The sequence below is a fragment of the Phoxinus phoxinus genome, assembly GCF_949152265.1.
Source record: "Phoxinus phoxinus genome assembly, chromosome: 7".
Taxonomy (NCBI): domain Eukaryota; kingdom Metazoa; phylum Chordata; class Actinopteri; order Cypriniformes; family Leuciscidae; genus Phoxinus; species Phoxinus phoxinus.
The window spans coordinates 24,390,089-24,411,158 of record NC_136882.1 but is presented as its reverse complement, the minus strand read 5'-3'; the positions used below and the strand labels follow the sequence as shown (position 1 = coordinate 24,411,158).

General features: G+C 38.0%; 1 protein-coding gene across 3 annotated transcripts in view; it reads right to left on the bottom strand.

Annotated features, from left to right (window-relative positions):
• Positions 1-3,903: 3,903 nt before the first annotated feature.
• Positions 3,904-21,070, bottom strand: part of plekhm3 (pleckstrin homology domain containing, family M, member 3) — a 39,588-nt gene continuing 22,421 nt past the window's right edge. The window contains exons 6-9 of one of the 3 annotated variants that reach the window (XR_013798264.1): positions 18,653-18,716; positions 10,151-10,308; positions 6,146-6,573; positions 3,904-6,077 (exon numbers count right to left, since the gene is read on the bottom strand). Coding sequence is in view for 2 of the 3 variants with exons in the window: in XM_079618155.1 (XP_079474281.1) it covers positions 6,402-6,573; positions 10,151-10,308; positions 18,653-18,716 (394 nt within the window). In the remaining variant the exon portion in view is untranslated. Of the gene's footprint in view, positions 6,574-10,150; positions 10,309-17,113; positions 17,542-18,652; positions 18,717-21,070 lie in introns of those variants that run through there. The other 2 variants (XM_079618155.1, XM_079618156.1) reach the window with 2 other exon arrangements.

Here is a 21,070-nt window from a genome sequence, read left to right as displayed (position 1 = left end):
ACTGTACTGTAGACTTCTTCAAAAACATAGTGTACACTAGTGTATTTTTATAAATTTGGATAAAACCCTAAAAACTAATTTTCTTTGTTTATTTTAAAAGAAATAGGACTTGGTTTGATATTGTATTAAATACAAAAACATTTTCGTTTGTGGCTTTAACCCTTTGACGCACAACATGGGTCTAAAGTGACCCGACTGAGTTTTTATTTTCTATATCTTTGCAAGAAATTAATTTCATCATTCAGTATTCCAGGTATTTCTCAATTAACTTGGTTTAGATCATTATAAATCCTTATTAAAAATGTTCCTTTCTTACTTTTCAAAGAAAACATTTTTTTGTGTCACTACCCTTCTAATGCACAACATGGGTCTAAAATGACCCGTATTCATTCTCTATGTTATTTCAATCATGGCTGAGTGTTTCTTTGCTGAATCTTTGAAAGAAATGATCTTGTTTTTGATTTCCACAAATCATTATGTTTATTTTTCCTTTTTTCCTTTATAAACAAACACAGTTTTGGGCCCCTGTGTACTAACTGTACTTTTTTTTGTGCATTTAGATATCATAATGATGCCGTATCCAAGAATAAATTATAGCTTGCCTGCTAAACATCAATATTTAAGGGCAGCATTTGTGTAAAATCCCTTTGCATAAGAAGATCCCAAACAAATGAGCATGAAAAAGCAGAACACAGCTGATGTCGAGGAGTGTTATTGCTCAGTGGTCCCATGTGTTTAAGCGGCAGGTGGACGTTAGGAAACCAGAGGGTTGAAGCAGACATTCTCTAACCCCTTTTACACGAAAACCGGACCCTGGCGCTCCATCCCATGTCACTATTGTCTCCACCCCTCCTGCCTCCATTCTGCCGTCGTCTTTTTCTCCTTAAACCGCCCTTTTGTTGTCTTTTTCTGATGGCATTTCTGGCCCCTTGTTGTCAGAGTCCTAAATGAGTCTTGACTGGCCTGTGGGCCACTGGAGAAGCACAAAGGAGAGCGTTCCCCTCGCTACAGTGGAGCCATTGTGGCTTTCAACAATGCACTAATTGGCGACGACAATTAAGCACGACCAACACTCAGGTTCAATTTGCCCACTCCTCAATACAAATCACAGGCAAATGAGTCAGACCGTGCACACACAGCTCACACACACATTCACACGGCCCTGCTAAAATAACAGCTATTCTCATAAGCATAGTGCAACTACCAAATATACGCTCCCACCCCTTCAGCAAGTTCATGTTAGCTGTGAAGGGAAATACTGCAGGAGACTCAAACTGTGAGGAGGGTGAAACAAGAACAGGCTGTTCAGCTTGTCCAGACGGATTGGAAATTCCACAAAAGCTATTTTCTTTTGAATGATTTAATCCATTATGATTTTTATTTTGATTGGAAAAAATAAAAGATTTGACAAAAATTCTGCTTTGATACTTAATAAACATAGTAGCATATTTGTTTCTCTTTCTTTTAGGTACAACTTCAGCATAATTCATCTATTGTTCTGTGTGTGGAAAAAAGAAATCACAGCATATCCCTAAAAACATCCTCTTGACACGAAAAAATCTTCACCGTTCCAAAAAAAAAGACGCAACAAGTCCAGATATGTGTGAAAACACCCATCTTAAAGGCATCTTCAGCATTGAGCTGTCACACATTAAGACCGTAATGGAGTCTGGGATCAGCAGGACGCCTCGATTTTAAGCCGAGGCTCGAAAACCGGCTTTAAGAGTTAGGGAACAAGCACATTCTCACAAAAACACACACAAAGGAGGAAAGACTTGGCATGTTCCGGCCCATCGGCAGTGGTTGGATTCTCGTGGATTATTCTCTGTCAGAGAAAGGCTTTAGAGCTCTCTAAGGCCAGGACAAATTACTGTTCTCTTTCAAGAGGAGAAAAAAGCAGGGGAGGAGGAAAAAACATGAGGGAAGTGTTGAAAAAGTAAACCAAGGAGAGGAGGAAGCGTCTGGGGTGGCCGGCCATTAGCCTAACCGAGACATCACTCAGACAAGAATCAGGAAAGGTTTGCGAAACTGTATTAAACAAGCCTGGTTCTTTTCCCCCCTGCACATGTAAGGTGATGAAAGTGAATGTATGGAACAGGAAAAAAATACAGGTGTTCACTAATCTGACTACATGGAAGTGTCCAAATACAGTTTGCATTTTTTCATATTCAAATATGTACTGTCAACCCGAGTGACACACACACACACACACACACACACACACACACATACACGGTTGTAATCGAAATGATTCAATCTCCATTGCAAATTTCAGACTTTCAGATGTTTGCAATGAACACATTAAACAAAAGTAATAGACATAGCTAAATGCAACAAGTGGTTTCCCCAAATTCAACGGAAAATGCAATGTTTAATAATCTTTTAATAATCGCTCCCATTAAATTTTAAATATATTTTCATATTGTAATAATTTCACAGTTAATCTCGAAATTAATGTATGAACAATATAAAAACAGCATAAAGATAGCATGTTTTAAATATTTGGTTAACTGAATAGGCAGTCTTCACTGCATAAATTATATATGAAATATAGATTCTTATTAAAAGTTATTCAGTAAAGAGCAGTCAGTGATTTACATTACTGACAGATATCACAGGTTTATTAGGCTTCTGTCACTTTAAGCTTAGACGCACATGACATGGATCTCACACACATCCAATGTCCTCAACTCTTTATGGTCATTTAAGACTTTATTTAACTAATTTAAGACTTAAGATACTCAACAAAGCGGGCATTTTGGCATACTCTTGTGTTTTTTGTCCATTCAAGCGCTAAAGGGAGCGCTGTCTGAAGTGTTTTTCTGTATGCATGAGTCCTGTGTGACGTGTGTCTGTCACAGACAGGAGATTCACAGACACGCACCCGTACAGATTTAAGTTCCTGATCATATTATGTATATGTACATGTATATCCTTGCAATTAATCGGTTTTTTTACGATGGAATAAAATAGTTATTATAAAATAAATAATTTGAAATAAAAATATTATGTAAAATAAATCAGCAAAAAAATTATAAAGACAGCAGAGCTAAACAATGGGGAGTTTTTTAACTTTCAGATTTTTTTCACCACAAAATTATCCATTTCTATGTTAGCTAAATAAACAATTTTTTTTATTATTATATATATTCAATAACACTTTTGATGGGGGGAAAAAGCAATGTGTTTTCAACACATACTGATGCTTTCAAGACTACCAAAGGTAATTTTTGTAATTTCAACAAAACCCCATTTATGTTAGTCAGCTAAATAACATCAACTTAGCAACAAATCAATAGAATTGGCCTATTTAATGCTAAAGTTTTTAAAGGCATAAACATTGGATCTGTAAGTTTCACGAAAGTGTCAGCAGAGCACTTTTCAGTCAGCTGGTCCGAAACTCACTCAGACTGGCCCCGGGCCAGCGGACCATCCTTATTGTTGAGCCCTGGATAGGTTGGACAAATATTTAAAATGCCTTGATGAAGAAAATACCTCCATGGTAACTATTCTCAATAGAATCATATCACATACATCACAAGACTGATTTTCGAATGTTTATACGTCAGTACCACTGTGCAAAAAATTAGAAGCCTCATGCTGTGGTCTCTAACAGGTCCAGTGGTTGTTGGTACAACTCCAAACAGAACCAGATACAAGCATGTGGCTTTTAATTTGGGATTAGCTCGTGATTCAGTGCTTGGACCCACTCCCGTGCACCAGGACCCAAAAGGGAACACCACAACCACAGCCACGGCCATGATGCATTTGTTCCACTGGTGCCTTGGATTCTGACCAGGAAAATAATCCGTGCAAAATCGAAAATACTTTGCAAAATCCTAAAAAGTCAATTTAGATGACGCCATTAGTGTTGGAGCATAAAAAGAGCACAATGTGTTGTTTAGTAATTTTCTTTATTGGCAACAGTGGTTAAAAAAAAAAAAGGCAAAGAAAAGAGGAAAACTGGAAGGAACCCGCACCAGTTCTGAAACACAAATATTTGTAGTTGCAAGAGGTTGTCTGTAATGGAGAGTTTACAGAGTACAAGAAAGCACAGGGAAAATCCGGAAACTGATACAGAAATTGCAGTAAAGTATATAAATACAATAAATATGTCTGAAACAAAACTGACATGTAAATATACAACTGAGAACAAGATGACAGCAGAAAAAAATATTCCATTACACCTTCAACAAACATGAAAATAAAAGACCAATATGGTGTACTGAAGGGACAAAAGATATTTACCTAGTACATCCACTGAGTTCCCTTTTGTTTGTCCCATTATTCATTGTGTTAAGAATCCCTGATTTTAAAGAACAGTACGAATAATGCAATGTAACATAATACATCAAACTTTCAAAGCAAACAGATTTTAAATCATTCCATCTTACAGTAACATGTAAAACATGGTGCATTTCGCTCAGTTCAAGTTTAAAATGGTGTAATGACAAGATCTCTGATGGGAAAACGAGAGACTGCCAGATTTTGGGAAGATTCCTTTTTCTTTTTTTTTTAGTAAGATAAGTAAAGGTCTTCGCCTTCAAATACCAAAATGATTAAGTGATTATATTACGATATATTCTATAGCCTGATATTCTGATTAGATTAAATACTGAAACATTATTTGATTATAGCTTGCTAATCGAAGAACATCAACAGGCCAATGCGTTGGCTTTCAATTTAAGGCAGGCAAACAAACACAGATTCAATAAATACAACCAAATGTTCTAACACGATCATCCATCCACCATTTTACATCCTTCTATCACACACAAACCACACGTAAACTAAGACTGAATCTCATTTAGAAGTAAAACTTCTCGGTGCAAAACAAGCTCATAAGCTCAAAAACTTAAATAAACACATTTTCTCACGAACAAAATGTAACATGGTAGCAAATGATATGCAAGTTGACCTAGACCCATCTGAAAGAGTTCAATTAATGTCAATTGTTGGCCAGTAATAAACTAAAGATGGTTTGTCGTAGTTTCAAACATCAAGTGTACAGCATCAGTTCGAATATTTCACATCCAGTATAACCAGTAACTTAGTTAGTAGGTAATTAGTAGGTATGCGTTTCTATCAGTAACGCTGAATGTGATTTATATCTAACGCTTTATTTGCTGGTGAGGTGTCCAGGAAGAGAGACACTGCTGTTTTCTCCTACTGTGTGCTTACAGAAGAAATAATAATAATAATTTGATTTAATTGTGATTCTCAGGATTCAAGGGGACATTCTAAAGTGTCAGTCAGCTCGCTACATTTACAGCAGGGGTTGTCAGATTTTTTGTCTAACTGGAGAATAACAGGTCTGTTTGAAGAACAGGAAGTCAAACGAGGCAGCAAAAGCAAAACAAGTGACTGTATTGCCAATTCTAAGTTCAAGTAGCAAGAAAACAGAGTATGAGCGCCGAGAGGCAGCGTGGATCAAAAGCAGAGGTCAGTTAGACATAAATTATGAGCTCGTCCACGGCGGGTTCGCTTTACGCTTCTTGTTAAATAGACGTATGAATGCTAAACAAAGCCCTGGAACTCTAGACTGTAATTTTGGGGCTTGGTGGCCGAGGGTAGTTTGTAATCATAGACCAGGCGGTTAGCAAGAACAACGTGGTTCGGCTGCTTATAGGCAGTGCCATTGAGTGTTGATAAACAGTCAAACTTTTTAAACTTCAGCTGGACGGGACAAGACAGCAGTCCTAGTTCATATTACACAACTCAAACCTTCGGTCCACAAAGCTCAAAGCATAACAGATTTAAAATGAAACATACTGTGACTGAAAGTGCAATGAAACTTATATAAAAAAAACATTGAACAAATTGCAAATGTGAAAATGCAACAATGAAATCATGTTAAAAACATAAAAAAAAGAAGATATTTTTGTTTTAAGGAAGTTCATCTTCATGTTCTAGATCAAGGTTCTTCGGCATCGTAGGTTCACTACAGCGTGGAGGGAAACCGAATGGAGCGGCCAGACAGCCATCTTGCAGCGCTCATTTTCACCAAACCATTAATGGATTAGAAGCTCTATTTGTGTCCAGAAATTGGTTTGAATCATCACTCTTGGATTGTGAGTCTGCCAAAAAAAGTGCATTATTTTACATCAGTCAGTGAGAGTGTTTATGTGCAAGTGTGTGAGCGTACTTTGCCTGTATTTGTCGGTTGGCCCTGGCTGTCATTTGGTAGATGAAAGGGAAGGGTAAATTGGTATCATTATGAAGCCTCTGCTCTTCGGGAGCTGAATTATTGTCTCTGTGCCCATCTCTCTCAGGTGAGGGAGAATGTAAAAAAACAAAAACTCCTCTGTTTCTCGGTTTTCAGGGAGCACTTCCACCGAAGGACCACGGTATCTTGTGCTTCTTGGATACAGCAGCACTCGGACTTCATTAGTGCAGTGTGTTCAGGTGTCCAGCTCAAAGCAGTCTAGCACTTGGTCATCAGGGCTGTCGTGAGGGCCGAGCCTCCTCCAGAATGACGCCGGCTTCTTGTGCAGTTCTCTGCGTACGCATCGCGGGCACGGCTGGGCTCGCATCCGACACTCGGCGTGGAAGACGGCTCCGCAGCCATCGCATCTGCAGTCGAAACAGAAGATCGCTGATGGTTGATTCAAACATTCATTGATATTCAAAAGTTCTGTCTCTGCTCCTGACTGAATTTATACTGTGTGTGTGTGTGTGTGTGTGTGTGTGTGTGTGTGTGTGTGTGTGTGTGTGTGTGTGTGTGTGTGTGTGTGTGTGTGTGTGTGTGTGTGTGTGTGTGTATATATACACGCATACATATACAGTATTCAACAACATTTGAAGTGGATCAAAACCTTTCATCAATGTTATACATGGATTTTGAACAATACCGTTCTTGTCTTAGGACAACTTAGATTTTTTTATCCACTATATATATTAGTATGAGCAAATACTTTGCCTGTATTTGTCGATATGCTCACACGTTATACATATGTATACTATATACACATGTATACGTACATTATATATATATTTATATATATTAATGCTTTGCCTGTGTGTGTGTGTGTGTGTGTGTGTGTGTGTGTGTGTGTGTGTGTATATAGTACATGTCCTTTCAAATTTTTAAATATCTTCTTTTATGCAGGCTAAAAAGGTTAGTCCCAGTCTATATAAAACTACTACTTCCTTTACTAGAACAATTAGGAGCTCAAGGGCTCCTCATTCCTCTAAAGAGAAGCGACTTCTCTCTGTGCACCATCATGGGCGGTAGTAGCCCAGTGGTTAAAGTTTTTGGGCTGCCAAGCCAAGACTTAAACCAAGATCACTGTTGGCAAAGAGGTTGCGCAATACTAACCAGAAGTACTACTGGTGGTCTATTCCTGAAAACGGTCTGCTTTGCACAAAAGCATAAACAGGCCTTGTTCTTATTCGAATTTTAGAAAGGCATTCCTCTTGATCTAATATGATTTCCTCTTTATATAGAACTATTAGTATACAAACCCCCAGAAATGAAAAAGTCTTGCAATCTGAAGCATGCCCAACATAAATAAAACCTAAAGCATGCTAACAAGATAATACTAGCTGACAGGATGTCTATTTTAAATCGGCCTCTATAAATAAATAATTCTTTCCAACAGTAAGGATCCAAAAGCCATGAGGGCTGTGGTGTACTTGCTCATCAGAGAGGTGTGGTGGTGGTTTGTGGAATTTATGGATTTACAGTGGGGCGTGGAAACACCTTCTGCTCTTATGACTGCACAGTAGTGGCCTATGGAGCATCCACTGTTACAGATACAACATGAAGTGCATACAAACACACCCATGAAATTCTGGATAAACTAAACAGGTCACGCAGTGAAGCAGTTAGTGCAACACCTGTATCCAGCTGTACTAACAGACATGCTCAACCAAGCATGGACTGATGCGACTGGGTCTATCAGTGAATCAATATGTACCAATAATAAAGGCTGTAAAACGTGTGCTCTTCGGCTCAGAAAAAAAATATAATATAAAAAATATATATACTGTATATATTTGTAATATTCTTCATTTTATATGCATTTAAAAACAGCAAATATATATATATATATATACACACACACACACGTGCTGATCATAGAATTAGAATAATGAAAAAGTTGATTTAATTCAGTAATTCCATTCAAAAAGTGAAACTTGTATATTATATTAATTCATTACACACAGACTGATATATTTCAAATGTTTATTTCTTTTAATTTTGATGATTATAACTGACAACTAATGAAAATCCCAAATTCAGATTCTCAGAAAATTAGAATATTACTTAAGACCAGTATAAAAAAAAGGATTTTTAGAAATGAAAAGTATGAACATGAAAAGTATGAGCATGTACAGCACTCAATACTTCGTTGCGGCTCCTTTTGCCTGAATTACTGCAGCAATGCGGCGTGGCATGGAGTCGGTCAGTCTGTGGCACTGCTCAGGTGTTATGAGAGCCCAGGTTGCTCTAATAGTGGACTTCAGCTCTTCTGCATTGTTGGGTCTGGTGTATCGCATCTTCCTCTTCACAATACCCCATAGATTTTCTATAGGGTTAAGGTCAGGCAAGTTTGCTGGCCAATTAAGAACAGGGATACCATGGTCCTTAAACCAGGTACTGGTAGCTTTGGCACTGTGTGCAGGTGCCAAGTCCTGTTGGAAAATGAAATCTGCATCTCCATAAAGTTGGTCGGCAGCAGGAAGCATGAAGTGCTCTAAAACTTCCTGGTAGACGGCTGTGTCGACCTTGGACCTCAGAAAACACAGTGGACCAACACCAGCAGATGACATGGCACCCCAAACCATCACTGACTGTGGAAACTTCACACTGGACTTCAAGCAACGTGGATTCTGTGCCTCTCCTCTCTTCCTCCAGACTCTGGGACCTTGATTTCCAAATAAGATGCTCAAAATTTGAAAAGAGGACTTTGGTCCACTGTGCTTTATTAAATCCAGAGTCAACGCAGCGGTCTACCAGGACATTTTCAGAGCACTTCATGCTTCCTTCATTTTCCAGCAGGATTTGCACCTGCCCACACTGCCAAAAGAACCAAAACCGGGTTCAATGGCCATGGTATTACTGTGTAATTAGTCTGTGATTTCATGTAATATTCTAATTTTCTGGGATTTTGATTTTGTGGGTTTCATAAGCTGTAAGCCATAATCATCAAAATTATGACAAATAATAAAGGCTTGAAATATCTCACTTTGCATGTAATGAGTCTATATAATATATTAGTTTCACCTGTTAAGTTGAATTCTTGAAATAAATCAACTTTATGATACTTTTAATTATATGACCAGCATCTGTATGTATATGTATATATATATATACATACATACATACATACATGATACCGGTACACAAAATGTATTAAAATATTTGTACATAATCTTTAAATATGTAAATATTAAAAGAAACTAAAATGTATTCACATATTGAGCAAGAAAAAAATATAATTTATATATATATATATATGTAAATTTACTGCTAAAAATAATACAATATTTCTCCCCATTTCATATTTAAACTTTCAAATTTTCATTCTGTTCTGTCTGATTTTCTGTAAACTGGTCAAAATAGTCTACAGAAAATCAGACATCTTAACTATTTTAGATAAATGTAACTGCATTAACCTTATCTAATTCATTTCCAAATGTAACACAGCCCTAACCAATAGTCATAGAGGCTTTATCAGTGTTGCCGTGTGAGGAGCTATGTTTAAATAGCAGCATCTGTTCTGGGAACTGCACTCCACTTCGCTGGAGAGTCCGAAAGATTCTAGTCACACTGGTGGTATGAAGACCAGAGAGCGGTTTATCAGCTGCAGGCCATAAGCGGCCGACACACAGCCAGCTGAAAAAAAGCTGAGATGCTCGAAGGATTAACTGTCCCCCTGTACTATCACTGCATCATCACACCTCAATCCACCACCCGCTGGGTGTGACTAACATGACACAGAGGCTGGACAAACCATTTGACAGACAACTGCCACTTATATAAACCACACCTGTGGTTCCACTGAGTCTAGTTAGTGAAACGTAATTGCAACAATGGCTTAAAAATTAAGCTACTTTTTTAGGCCACTGTATGTAGCATCTTTGATTTCACACAGCTGAAACGTCACGAGACATTTAGAGGTGAAACAGCGGCTACACGTCTCACCTTCTGGTGGAATTCTCCTGGAAGGGATAGATGACCTGACCATTTTGGCAAAGCTCACAGATGAAGCCCTTCTCCCGGCACAGACTACAGCTGTAGACATGAGAGCTGGCGAACTTGATCACCTTGGAGAGGAAGGGAGCAAGCTTTCCATCTATGACCTGCAGAAAAGAGAAAGACATTACAAAAGTGAACTGTAAGCATTCCATAATTTAGGGGTGGGCGATATGATCGTCACAATAGGAGTCATTTTATTTCACTTAGATATATCACAGCAATATAGTTATTTTTGCTGGAAATAAGGTTATTACGATACCAAAAGTTTAGATTCCAATCAAATTTCACAATTCAACACCGATTTTGTGGGAAATATGACAAATAAATGCAACAGTACAACGATACAAACGAAATAAAGAGTGCTTTATGTTTTTCAGGTAGGTCTATCTCAGAAGAAATACTACAGAAATGTAGGATGTAAAGACGCGCTGTGTGAGCAGCAGCTTTTTGTGTGTGCTCACAGAAACAGAAATCAGAAGCAAGCAAGTACCGAATTGAGTTTCTTTAGCATCTTAATGTGGTTGCATGGTTTAAAGTTGCTTGAACGTTTAAACTGGTAAGGCTTTAAAACGCATGCAAATGATATACTTTTGTGACAGCGCAGCACTGCAACCTCATATGAGCGTAGCCGCAGTAAAATCCACCCGTTGTTAAATAACACAATTTGCCACTCTCTACCAGTATATGTCGCTCACCCCTACAAGACTGAATCTTGAAATTTACGGTAATCATCCTGTTAACAGTTAGAGGTCTATATGAGATTTTTTGTGACTGGACAAACACTTAAGAACAAGCTACAATGGGAGCCAAGTACAAAAAAAAAGAAGAAGAAAAAAAGACATCACATCAGGAATCCACATGAAAACTAATGAATGCTTAGAGAGTGGGGGGTTGGCTACGGATCGAGGGTGGGGTAATTCCTTTTGGGAGACTGTTTGCAAAAAATAATATGTGAATGCCATTTATCGGCCAGAGTAGTTAAAAATCGGCCTGGTCTTTGAAAGCGGGGCGCTGAAGAAGGTGTATTGTGGGATGTTGAATGAGACAGGGGAAGGGGCCTAGACCTCCAGTGCATATTCACCAAGGGGGCAGAGACAAGTGGCTACACCTGGCAGCACTGCAGCACACCAATTAAAGGGCCTGCCAGCATTCTTCAGCCCTTCCACAAGGATGGAGGAGGAGAAGAGGGGACAGTGGAGCAGGAGAGCTGGGGAGGGTGGGACGGGAAGGCCCGAGGGAAAATAAAGAATAAAAGGAGGACCACCGCAGTCTCCCACCAAAGACACGCACACACATATGCAGCGTGAGTGGGGAGAATGGGTTGAAAAGGGGAAGTTTTGTGTGGGAACAGCGAATCTAGAATCTACAGCCATGAACAAAGTTGCCAGATGATGTGTTTAGTTACTTAAAACATGGTGTGTAGGGTTTACATTTACGCACTGGGCAGGCGGTTTTATCCAAAGCGACTTAGGTGGGATTCAAGGAACATGTTTTATCAGTTCTTGCCTCCCCTTGGAATCCCATTACTTTTGTATTGCTGGTGTAATTCTCTAATGTTTGAGCTACAAGGTTTATTGGAAGGTTAATTTGAACATCAAAATTTCTACATTTCTTACATTAGTGTATTAATGTCCATGGGAATGAATGAATTAACTTTTATTTAGCATGGACCAGAAAGTTAAACTTCCAACTTAAACTGCCATTAATCTTGAATGCTTTAGAACACAGACTTAAGTTTGGTCTCTTTTTAAAGACAACACTTGGCAGATAAAAAAAAGAAAAGAAAAAGGTTTTACATTTATTGTAATGAAAATGCACAAAAATACTATTTCAAATTTTTTTATACAAACTATTTTCCAAAACACATTTTACTCTAAAACTGTGAGAAAAATCAAGGCCATTAATCTAAACAAGCTGTGTTCCAAATGTGAGGTTGATATCTAAAAAGCTTTCAGTAAGAATTTGTTTGTGCGCAGTACCAAACGTTTCCAATAAATTACATTTGTCTCCCATTCATTTCCAATGCTGTAATTTTTGACAATACGTGACACAAGAAGTGCCAAAACCTTTACCAAGTTGTGTACCATTCCAATGGAGATCAAAATTCTGGTAAAAAAAAGACCTAACCAGAGGGTTATACACTCCAAGAATAATTTCATTACATATGATCCCTTTTCAACATTTGACAATTCACTATTAGAAATAATTTGTAGAAAAAAAAGCACCGCCCAAGTCAAAAAGACACTAGGCAGAAAGACCCACATGCAATAAAGTAGTCATTGTCATTGCCCAATGAACATAAAGGTGAAGCTGTTGGCAGGCTTTCTCAGTACAGGCACCAGGAGAGCCCTTAACCATCCATCCATCAAGTAGCTTTCAGTTCAGAGTCAGGCACTCCTGTTTTTCTCTGCCTGGGCTGACAGAAGCCCAATACCCAGCCTTTTCCCATGTGGTGGAGTAATATAGCAAGGCATTAAGGAAACGCTGCAAGCCACCAATCAAAGCGGTGTGGTGAGCACACTTGCCGTCCTTTGGTAAAGATGATGTATACTCCCCTTGATCAATGCTGGCAGAGGGAGTAATTAAGCATTTCAATAATTTAGCAGGCAAGGTGAGCGAAACGGCGAGTACGCCAGACTTGATGGGGAGGGACTGTGAAGAGCAAGAGGGCTGTTAAGAAGAGTTACAGACAAAGAAGTGAAAGAGTGAATTTATGTATCAACAGCTAGACAAGATCAACTGATTTAAAATGAGTTGCAGTAAGTCACCCTCAAGGGCTCAGTTAAATAGTAATAAGGATAAATGTTACCTAAAATATTACTATACATTAAAACACATTAATAAATATAAATGTACATTAATTTTCTTTAATATAGGTTAATACAGTTATTATATGTAATATAGACTACTGTAAACTGCACATTAAATGGATCAAAATTGACATTCAATTCAATTCAATTCAATTCAAGTTGATTTGTATAGCGCTTTTCACAATACATATTGTTTCAAAGCAGCTTTACAGAAAATGCATTTCAAAAATATACATACAAAAATACAGTTAGTTAATCATAAAATTTAGGGCATAACATATCGCCGGCGTTGGGTCGTCTCTTCACAGGCGTCATTAAAGACATTTATAATGTAGCAAATTTTTCTATTTAAATATTTATTTTTATTCTAGTTACTTTAAATGTTATATTCATCAACAAATCCTGAAAAAAAAGATAATTGTGTCCACAAACAACAACTGTTTTCAACATTGATAATAATAAGAAATGTTTTCTTGAGCAGCAAATCAGCATCTTAGCAGGATTTCTGAAGGATCATGTGACACTGAAGACTGTCATGAAGTCATTCATCACATGAATAAATTCCATTTAAAAATATATTAAACTAGAAAACAGTTATTTTAAATGATAATATTTAACCAATTTACTGTTTATAATGTACTTTTGAAAATGTAATCCTCAAAATAAACAAACATTACAAAAAAATGTTTTAACATAAAACATAAGAAATATTAGTCACTCTTTAAATTTGAGACATTATTAATGTAAAATCTTTGTACAGATGGTCAGATGTTTATCTATTGAAGGCTGGAGAACATGATCATAATGAACATGTACTTTATAAACAAACTTGTAGGTCAAGCAAAGGGGAAATAAGATATTCTGAAGTTCAAGTTCATTTTAAAGTCATAGTTTTACTCACATTTTTATGCTGAAGAAAAAACCTAGAAAACCGCTAAACATGCATTAAAGTTGGGCAGCTCACTAAAACCAGCATCTTTGTGGCTATTTCGGGGGGCATGAGTGACGTCTGCCAAATCAACTCCCCCCCCCAAATCCCCCACCTTTTGCTCCTGTCTTGCATGTGCTTTGTTGTCAGTTGCTTAATCCCCTAAAACCACAGTTTAGCGCCTACTTCTTCATCCCCTCCTCAGCCCTGGCCTTAATGTCCTCGCCCGCTCCATTAAACGGCAGAGAAAGGGCCCAGATTAGACAGATAAAGAAAGTGTGAGCTCTGTTTGGATAACACCCTCCCTGCCAGGGCCTCGCAAAACAGGATTACAACTGGCGTGTGTGAGGAAGTGAGAGCGAGCTGGCCAGCCAGGGCACAGCCACGTGAGATGGGCATGAGAGAAACAGCGTGAAGATCCATCATATGTGTGGACCATGGACAGTAAACGCATTGGTCATAAGAGGCCAGGGGCCTGTACCATGATGGTAGTTGAACACACTCAGGGTTACAGGATTAGTTTCAAGTTGACAAAACCAAACCAAACCAGCGCGAATCACTTCTCTCTTCTGCAGAATATTACGAGATAAGAATTTAAACAAATTTACACAGCAAGAAGAAAATAGTCGTCTATGAAAGAGGACAACTAAAAGAAAAAGTATTGATATAGCAGTGCAAGTAAAAGTTGTGAAGTTAGTCAATACAGTTGATAAAGAATTGAGAGAATTTAACTTTTACATGTAGTTATTGTTTAAGCTTTATCTATTGATTCTCAAGCGTATATATATATATATATATATATATATTACCTTTATACATTTATTAATTTAAACTATGTGATCGATTAAGGGTATGATAATTATATAAATAATAGTAAAAGTCAGACAATTTTGTCTTTAAAAATCATTTGCTATGTAGTGACCTTTAATTTGGAGTAGAAACAGGTGGAGTGACTATCGCATAAGACGTGTCACTTTGCTCACAGCTGATTGGTCCAAGTTCGGTTTACAACCTCTAACCTGGAACATAACCTGCCCCGGACCAGGTTAGCCGTGGAGCGTTAGTTACTATGGCGATGAACACTGCTAAAAGCCAAACCACTTTCATGGTGCCTAAAACCCAGGGTTGGCCACCTAAACCAGCTTCATGGTATAGGCCTCAGGTGTGATTTAGGCATCCTAGAAGCAAGATGGTTTTACGAAAGTTGATGTTTCTCTTGGGGAGAAAAAAAACACTTGATTCAGACAAATATGTAACTTCTGAGGACCTGAATGTTATCGCTTGAGCTCAATGAAGTGTATATTGTTGCAGATTGTTGGCAAGACTAATGCTGTTGCCTTTGGTACAACGCATACAATACAATTAACATTTATATAGCACTCTACTTGTGTTCATCTTGGTGCACTTGGTAAACTTTTCATACTCTTCCAGTGAAGATATCAAACAAGCAGTGGCCAAACAAAGCTGGCTCATGGGCAAGTTTAACGCAAACGAATATGGTAAATGGGGTCATGTTTTTAAAAGAAGATCGCCCAAAACTTAGTGCTAATTGTTAGAATAAATGAGGAGAGCACTCGGATTTGGTCTATAGTGTGTTTGGAGTTTTGCTGGAGATCAGCATTCAGTGACCTCAACACGGAGGGCGAGCATTCCAGAGCCGTGGAGGAACCGGCACTAAGTAGCAACACTAAAAGAAAATGGCTCCTTAATAAGGTAAGCCAATTAAGAAGCTGAAAGAGAAAGTAATGTGACGTGAATGTGAAATGCCTCAAATTTGGGCCCTACACGGGCAGTGGGGGGAGAGAGTATAAAGGTCTTGTGCTGAATGCGATGAATAAAAAGTACACAAGAAGGGGGACAAAGTACTGACAGTGCAGAGAGTATTTAAGAACCACGGACAACTGTGCCGTTTCACTTCAAAGATGCAAGTTTGAGCCAAATTGTTGTGACAAACAAAACTGGTTCGCAATAGCAAAACTATATTCAGAATTTTTAAAGAGAAGCCAAATTTTAGACACTGTTATAAGACCCACAGACCCAATACTGAGCAAGACTACTGTGATACAAACAGACAGAGAAAAAGAGAGAGAAAGACTATGGTAAGCATTACTACCCTTTTACACAGAGCGTTGATCCCAGAAAATTGCCATACAATTGCTAGAGTGCCTTCTGTGTGAACGCAAACACGTCCCGAGATTGATCCCGGGATGGGGATCTAGTAACATTGCTGGGATAAGTCCCGGAACGCGCCCTGTGTGAACTAAAGGCAGGACCAATGCCGTAAGGGTTGCGAAGCTTAGATCGTTTGCCAACTAAGTGGAACGGTACGCAAAGCGCTAGTTTATGATCGAATCAGAAAAAATGTGTGTGGTTCAGAGAAATCGCAGATCATAAGAAAACTTAAGACAGTGAGGAGACATTTTGATGTCACTTGTCTTTACAGGATGTGTGTGAACGCATGCACAGATTCGCAAAATCACAGGCAGTGTGAATGAACCAAAAAAATAAATAAATAAATAAAATAAAACAATCCCAGGACAAATTATCACTGTATTTTCCAGACTCTCTGTCAAAGACGCTTTAGGGTTAGGGGTTTAAAGATACATTTAAAAATAAACTATACAGCTTTGTTTTGTGGCAAAAATAAGTAAAAAATAAATGAATTAAAACTCATAGAATATATACCAATTATAAAATAAGTAAATAAATAGTTACATTTACTATAAATGAATAAATAAATGAAAAAAGCAAGCTCTAATTGACAAGTTGAATATAAAAGACAAATAAAGCTAACAATAAAAAGCTAAAGAGGCAGTGTCAGGCAATGGGATATTGGGGAAGAATAGAATGGAATGGAAGCAGAGGCAGGACTGTCACGCTTTGTTTTTCTGCCTGTTGCTTCTGAATGACAGTAATTAGTAGGCTGGGTGGGGGGAACATAGGGTGGAGAGGGACTCCAGCCTCCCACCAGGAGACAGAAGGGAGAGGGGATGTGGGACAGAAGAATAGATGTTCTGAGAGCAACAGAAAAATAAGGGCAGGGGTCAATCCTAAGAAACAGAAGAGTGACAAAAAAAAAAAATCAGGCACGGTGGCAGGGGTGTGGGGGTATGGGGGGGGGGCAGATTGAGGGAAGGAGAGAGAAAAAGAGGGGAGATGAGAACACTGTTTGCAAACAATGATTGTTTAATTAACAACAATGGACTAAATAGGAAACTTTTTCCAAGTGAAACAGTAACCTGTATATTAATGATGTTTTGAGGCTGGATTTCAATTAAAGAGTGTACATTTCTCAGTTTTAGTTCAATTTAGTTTTTTATCTAATATGCAAGAACAAAGACAAAAAAAGTTGATGACACAAACCCAAAACAAGAGCAAATTATTAGCAAGCCATAAAAATATGAGCCAGTGAAAAGCAGAAGGTTAAAGTGTCAGCGACACTGAGCTGCTCATAGATCTACAGTAACTCTCTGAATGTCAGGGTTGCGAGGGAAGGGTGTGAAAAACACCTTCACTCTCACAGCCTCTCCACTTCCACTGCCAGAAGACAATGACCAGACACACGCTGCATGGTGATGACGGGTGCTACAGGTGTGTGTCTGTGAAAGCGATGAAGTCTTTAATCAGGATCGTACGAGCAGATACGAGTACATATATTCACCTTAAACATACTTATCACTTTAGCCACTCTTTTTAAACATGTATGAATGTCATTGCATTGGTTTGACACAAAATATCAAACCAAGTGGCATTTAAACATTTAAAAAACATTCCATTCAAATGTTTGGCAATAGTTTTTTAAAAATGTTTTTGAAAGAAAACTCTTTTGCTCACCAAGGCTGCATTTATGCATGTTTTCTATTTAAACTATTTTAAAATGTATTTACCGGTATTCCTGTGATGGCAGAGCTGTATTTTCAGCAGTCATTACTCCAATATTTAGTGTCACATGATCCTTTAGAAATAATTCTAATATGCTGATTTGTTGTTCAAGAAATATTTGTTTCAGAAATTGTAAAAAAAATAAAAAAAATGAAATATGTGTCACGCTGCTTCATATTTTTGTGGAAACCGTAATAAATGTATAATTTATTTGAAAAATAAATATTTTGTAACAATTTCTTTACAATCACTTTTGGTTAATGTAATGCATCCTTGCAGAATGAAATTAATCTTTTTTTTTTTTTTTACAGCAGTGTACAATGTTCAAAACTAAGAGAAAAAGTATTGTTTCTGGATCATAATCATAGTAACAGTGATGAATATTTGTGGTTACAATGCTGAGAATTGACTTCATACACACAAAAAAAACGATACACCAGTTGAGGCTGTAAATAAAAGGCCCAGAGAAGTGAATTAGTCCTGAGAAAACACCCGACATATTTTGGTTTCCAATTCATTTCTATTGGATCGATATTTTCAAGGTGCAATGATATTCAATTTTAACTGTGCCCAAATACTTTTTAGAGCAATTGTTGTGTGTTGACAGAGTTCAAAATCTTTCAAGAATCTACACATCTGCAAGTTTGTTCGTTCTGTTGTGCGCTCTCAGTTTAGTTGGTTACACATTTTACAGTGTTTAACTCTATTCGGCGAAACTTCATAGATTATTTTGTAGATTACAAAACAATAATGACAATGATTCCTACATGCATGTATATGTATAGAAAAAAAGAAAAAAGGAATGGTTAAGACCGGGAAGACACTCACCTGCTGCAGGTCTGCCAGTGAGTAGAGGTGCACGTGCTGTAACAGGTATTCTCTTGGAAAGATCCTGCAGAAAAAACAAGAAAAATAACATGAAATAGCATAAAAAGCATATAAATATTACTTCAAGTCATAACTCGGCCTGATCATATCTTTAGAAAAATAACTGCAATAGCTTACACACATATACATACAAATCTATTTCAGGGGGAACGCTGGTTTCCCGCCTTTCCGCCTCTGTATCCATGACAACATGGGTCCAAATTGCTTGGAAATAGGGGTTAATTCAATTGAATTAGAAAAAGGCTGTAAAATAGGCATTTAAAAGCACTATCCCTTATTATGGGTGAAGTGGGGCGGCTCAGTCTCTCTCTCTCCATCTGGCTGGCTATTATGGCCCTCTTCACCTCTCTCCTCCCATGAGCCAACACTCGCTCTTTCCCTCTCTCATTCACCCACGCCTGCTCACATTACAAACTCAAGGGCCCACAGAATTATCCAGAAAAGAGGGGAAGGGAAAAGCAACAGGCACACTGTGAGGTGGAGAGGGAAAAAAAGAAAAAAACGATGTGCGGTTGCGAGAAGGAAATGAAACGAAAAACTGTTATTGATCCCATCTTTTACTAACTAGTCAGTCAATAACAACCACTGACAACTGACCCAAGCGAATAGGCGATTCAGTCTAATAATGTTAATGTTCCTCATTGGAGATGCATAAAACAATTAATTCAGGCACAACCTATTGGTGTAGCCACACTTTAGCGGACTACTGCTGTCTTTTTTTTTTTACCACGAAAGGCTAGAAAAAATGGATCTATTAGGTAGTTTGGCACCGGGAACCGGTGCATCTTTACTCCTGCCCACTAATAGTTCCTCCACTCCGCTTCCCCAGTGGCTTGGTTCCGTCATTAGCAGCCCGTCAGGCAGATGTTGGGAATTAGAGACAGCCTTGCAGACCACAAACACAGCTAGAGACAGGAGAGAGGGAATTTATGGCATTAAGGCATGGGAGGAAAGCATGCTGGGTAGTTTCGAGCCATATTTTAGGAGTGAATTTGGCTATTATATTATGTAGAGTCGCACATGATCTAAAAATAGGCCTATGTTGCACAAATGCACGTGTGTTTTGAGACTCGCTGGACATCGCAGTCTTCAGCTTTAGGGATTGTGGTGAACCTCCATTTTTTCATTCATTGCCATAATCTCATTGCTGGCTGAAGAGAAGCATGGCGGTACTCCAGACAGCCCTATTCACAGCTCATCCCTCAGACCTCATTAGGCCAAGCAATCATTACAGCACTAATCTTAGTCTAAACTGAGGCATGGAGGCAGGGGGTGGGATGTTTACTAAGCGGAGGATGAAATCTCTTTTCAGTTGTTTATGGAAGGCTCAAGGGTCAACAGACAAGAGTTGCAGCAGGTGTCATTAGTACAAATAGAGCTGATGACAGCAGCTTTGTTTTGGGTTTGATGTATGGCACGGCAAAAACGATACTTTATCAAGAGTTGTCAATGCGTTGTCTTAGGTTTAAGAAATATATGCATTAAAACCTTAAAGAAAGAGTGTTTAAATGTGCTGTCTTTTTGGCCATGTTGTACTGTTCTCAGAAGGGTCAGAGTATTTGTAGATGTTCTTTAAACTCGTTAATGAAAAAGAATGATGCATGATGAGTAGGGTTGGTAAATGAGATCAATGTAAAAAAAAAAGAAAAAAAGCCACCAAATGAAAACACCACTGCTAAATCTATAGTGCAAAGTATACAGCATCAGTCGCTAACGCACCTTTTGAGTGAGGTTTTACCTGCAAAGCTCTTTACTAGCTGGCCTCCGTTACACACAAACAGTGTAGTTTGACTGTTTAACAAATTACATTTAAGTCTGTTTTTTCCTAAGTAAATCAAAATCATGAAAAACTAGCAAAAAAAACAAAATTTAGTCTAACTGACTCAACACAAATGACCAGTTATTTTTAGTAATTCAAATAGAGCATGTTTGATTCCCAAACAAATGACTCTTATAAACTTTTTTTTATTTATTTTTTATTAAAAAAAAAGTGAAAAATGCATGAGTTGGTTCTTTAGTGAATTAACATACAGCTAAATGCCTCTAAAAGGCTTTTCTTTAAATGTATTTATCAAAATTATCTCATAATTTGGCAATGGAATTTATTTTTTACTAAAAAGTCATAATGGGACCATTGAGGAAGTGCAATCGACAAGAAGAATCCTAAAGAATCCTTAAATTTTGATGATAAAGAATGTTCCACTGAAGTGTTTACAGATCACTCTTGACAGATTTGCGGCCTTAGAGAGGTATGAACGCCTAATAAAGGGTCTGGAAACCACAGAGCTCACAGCTTTACATACCCACAAATCTGTGCAACAAGTGAGGTATTACTGAACATCTTAGGAAGGCTGACAA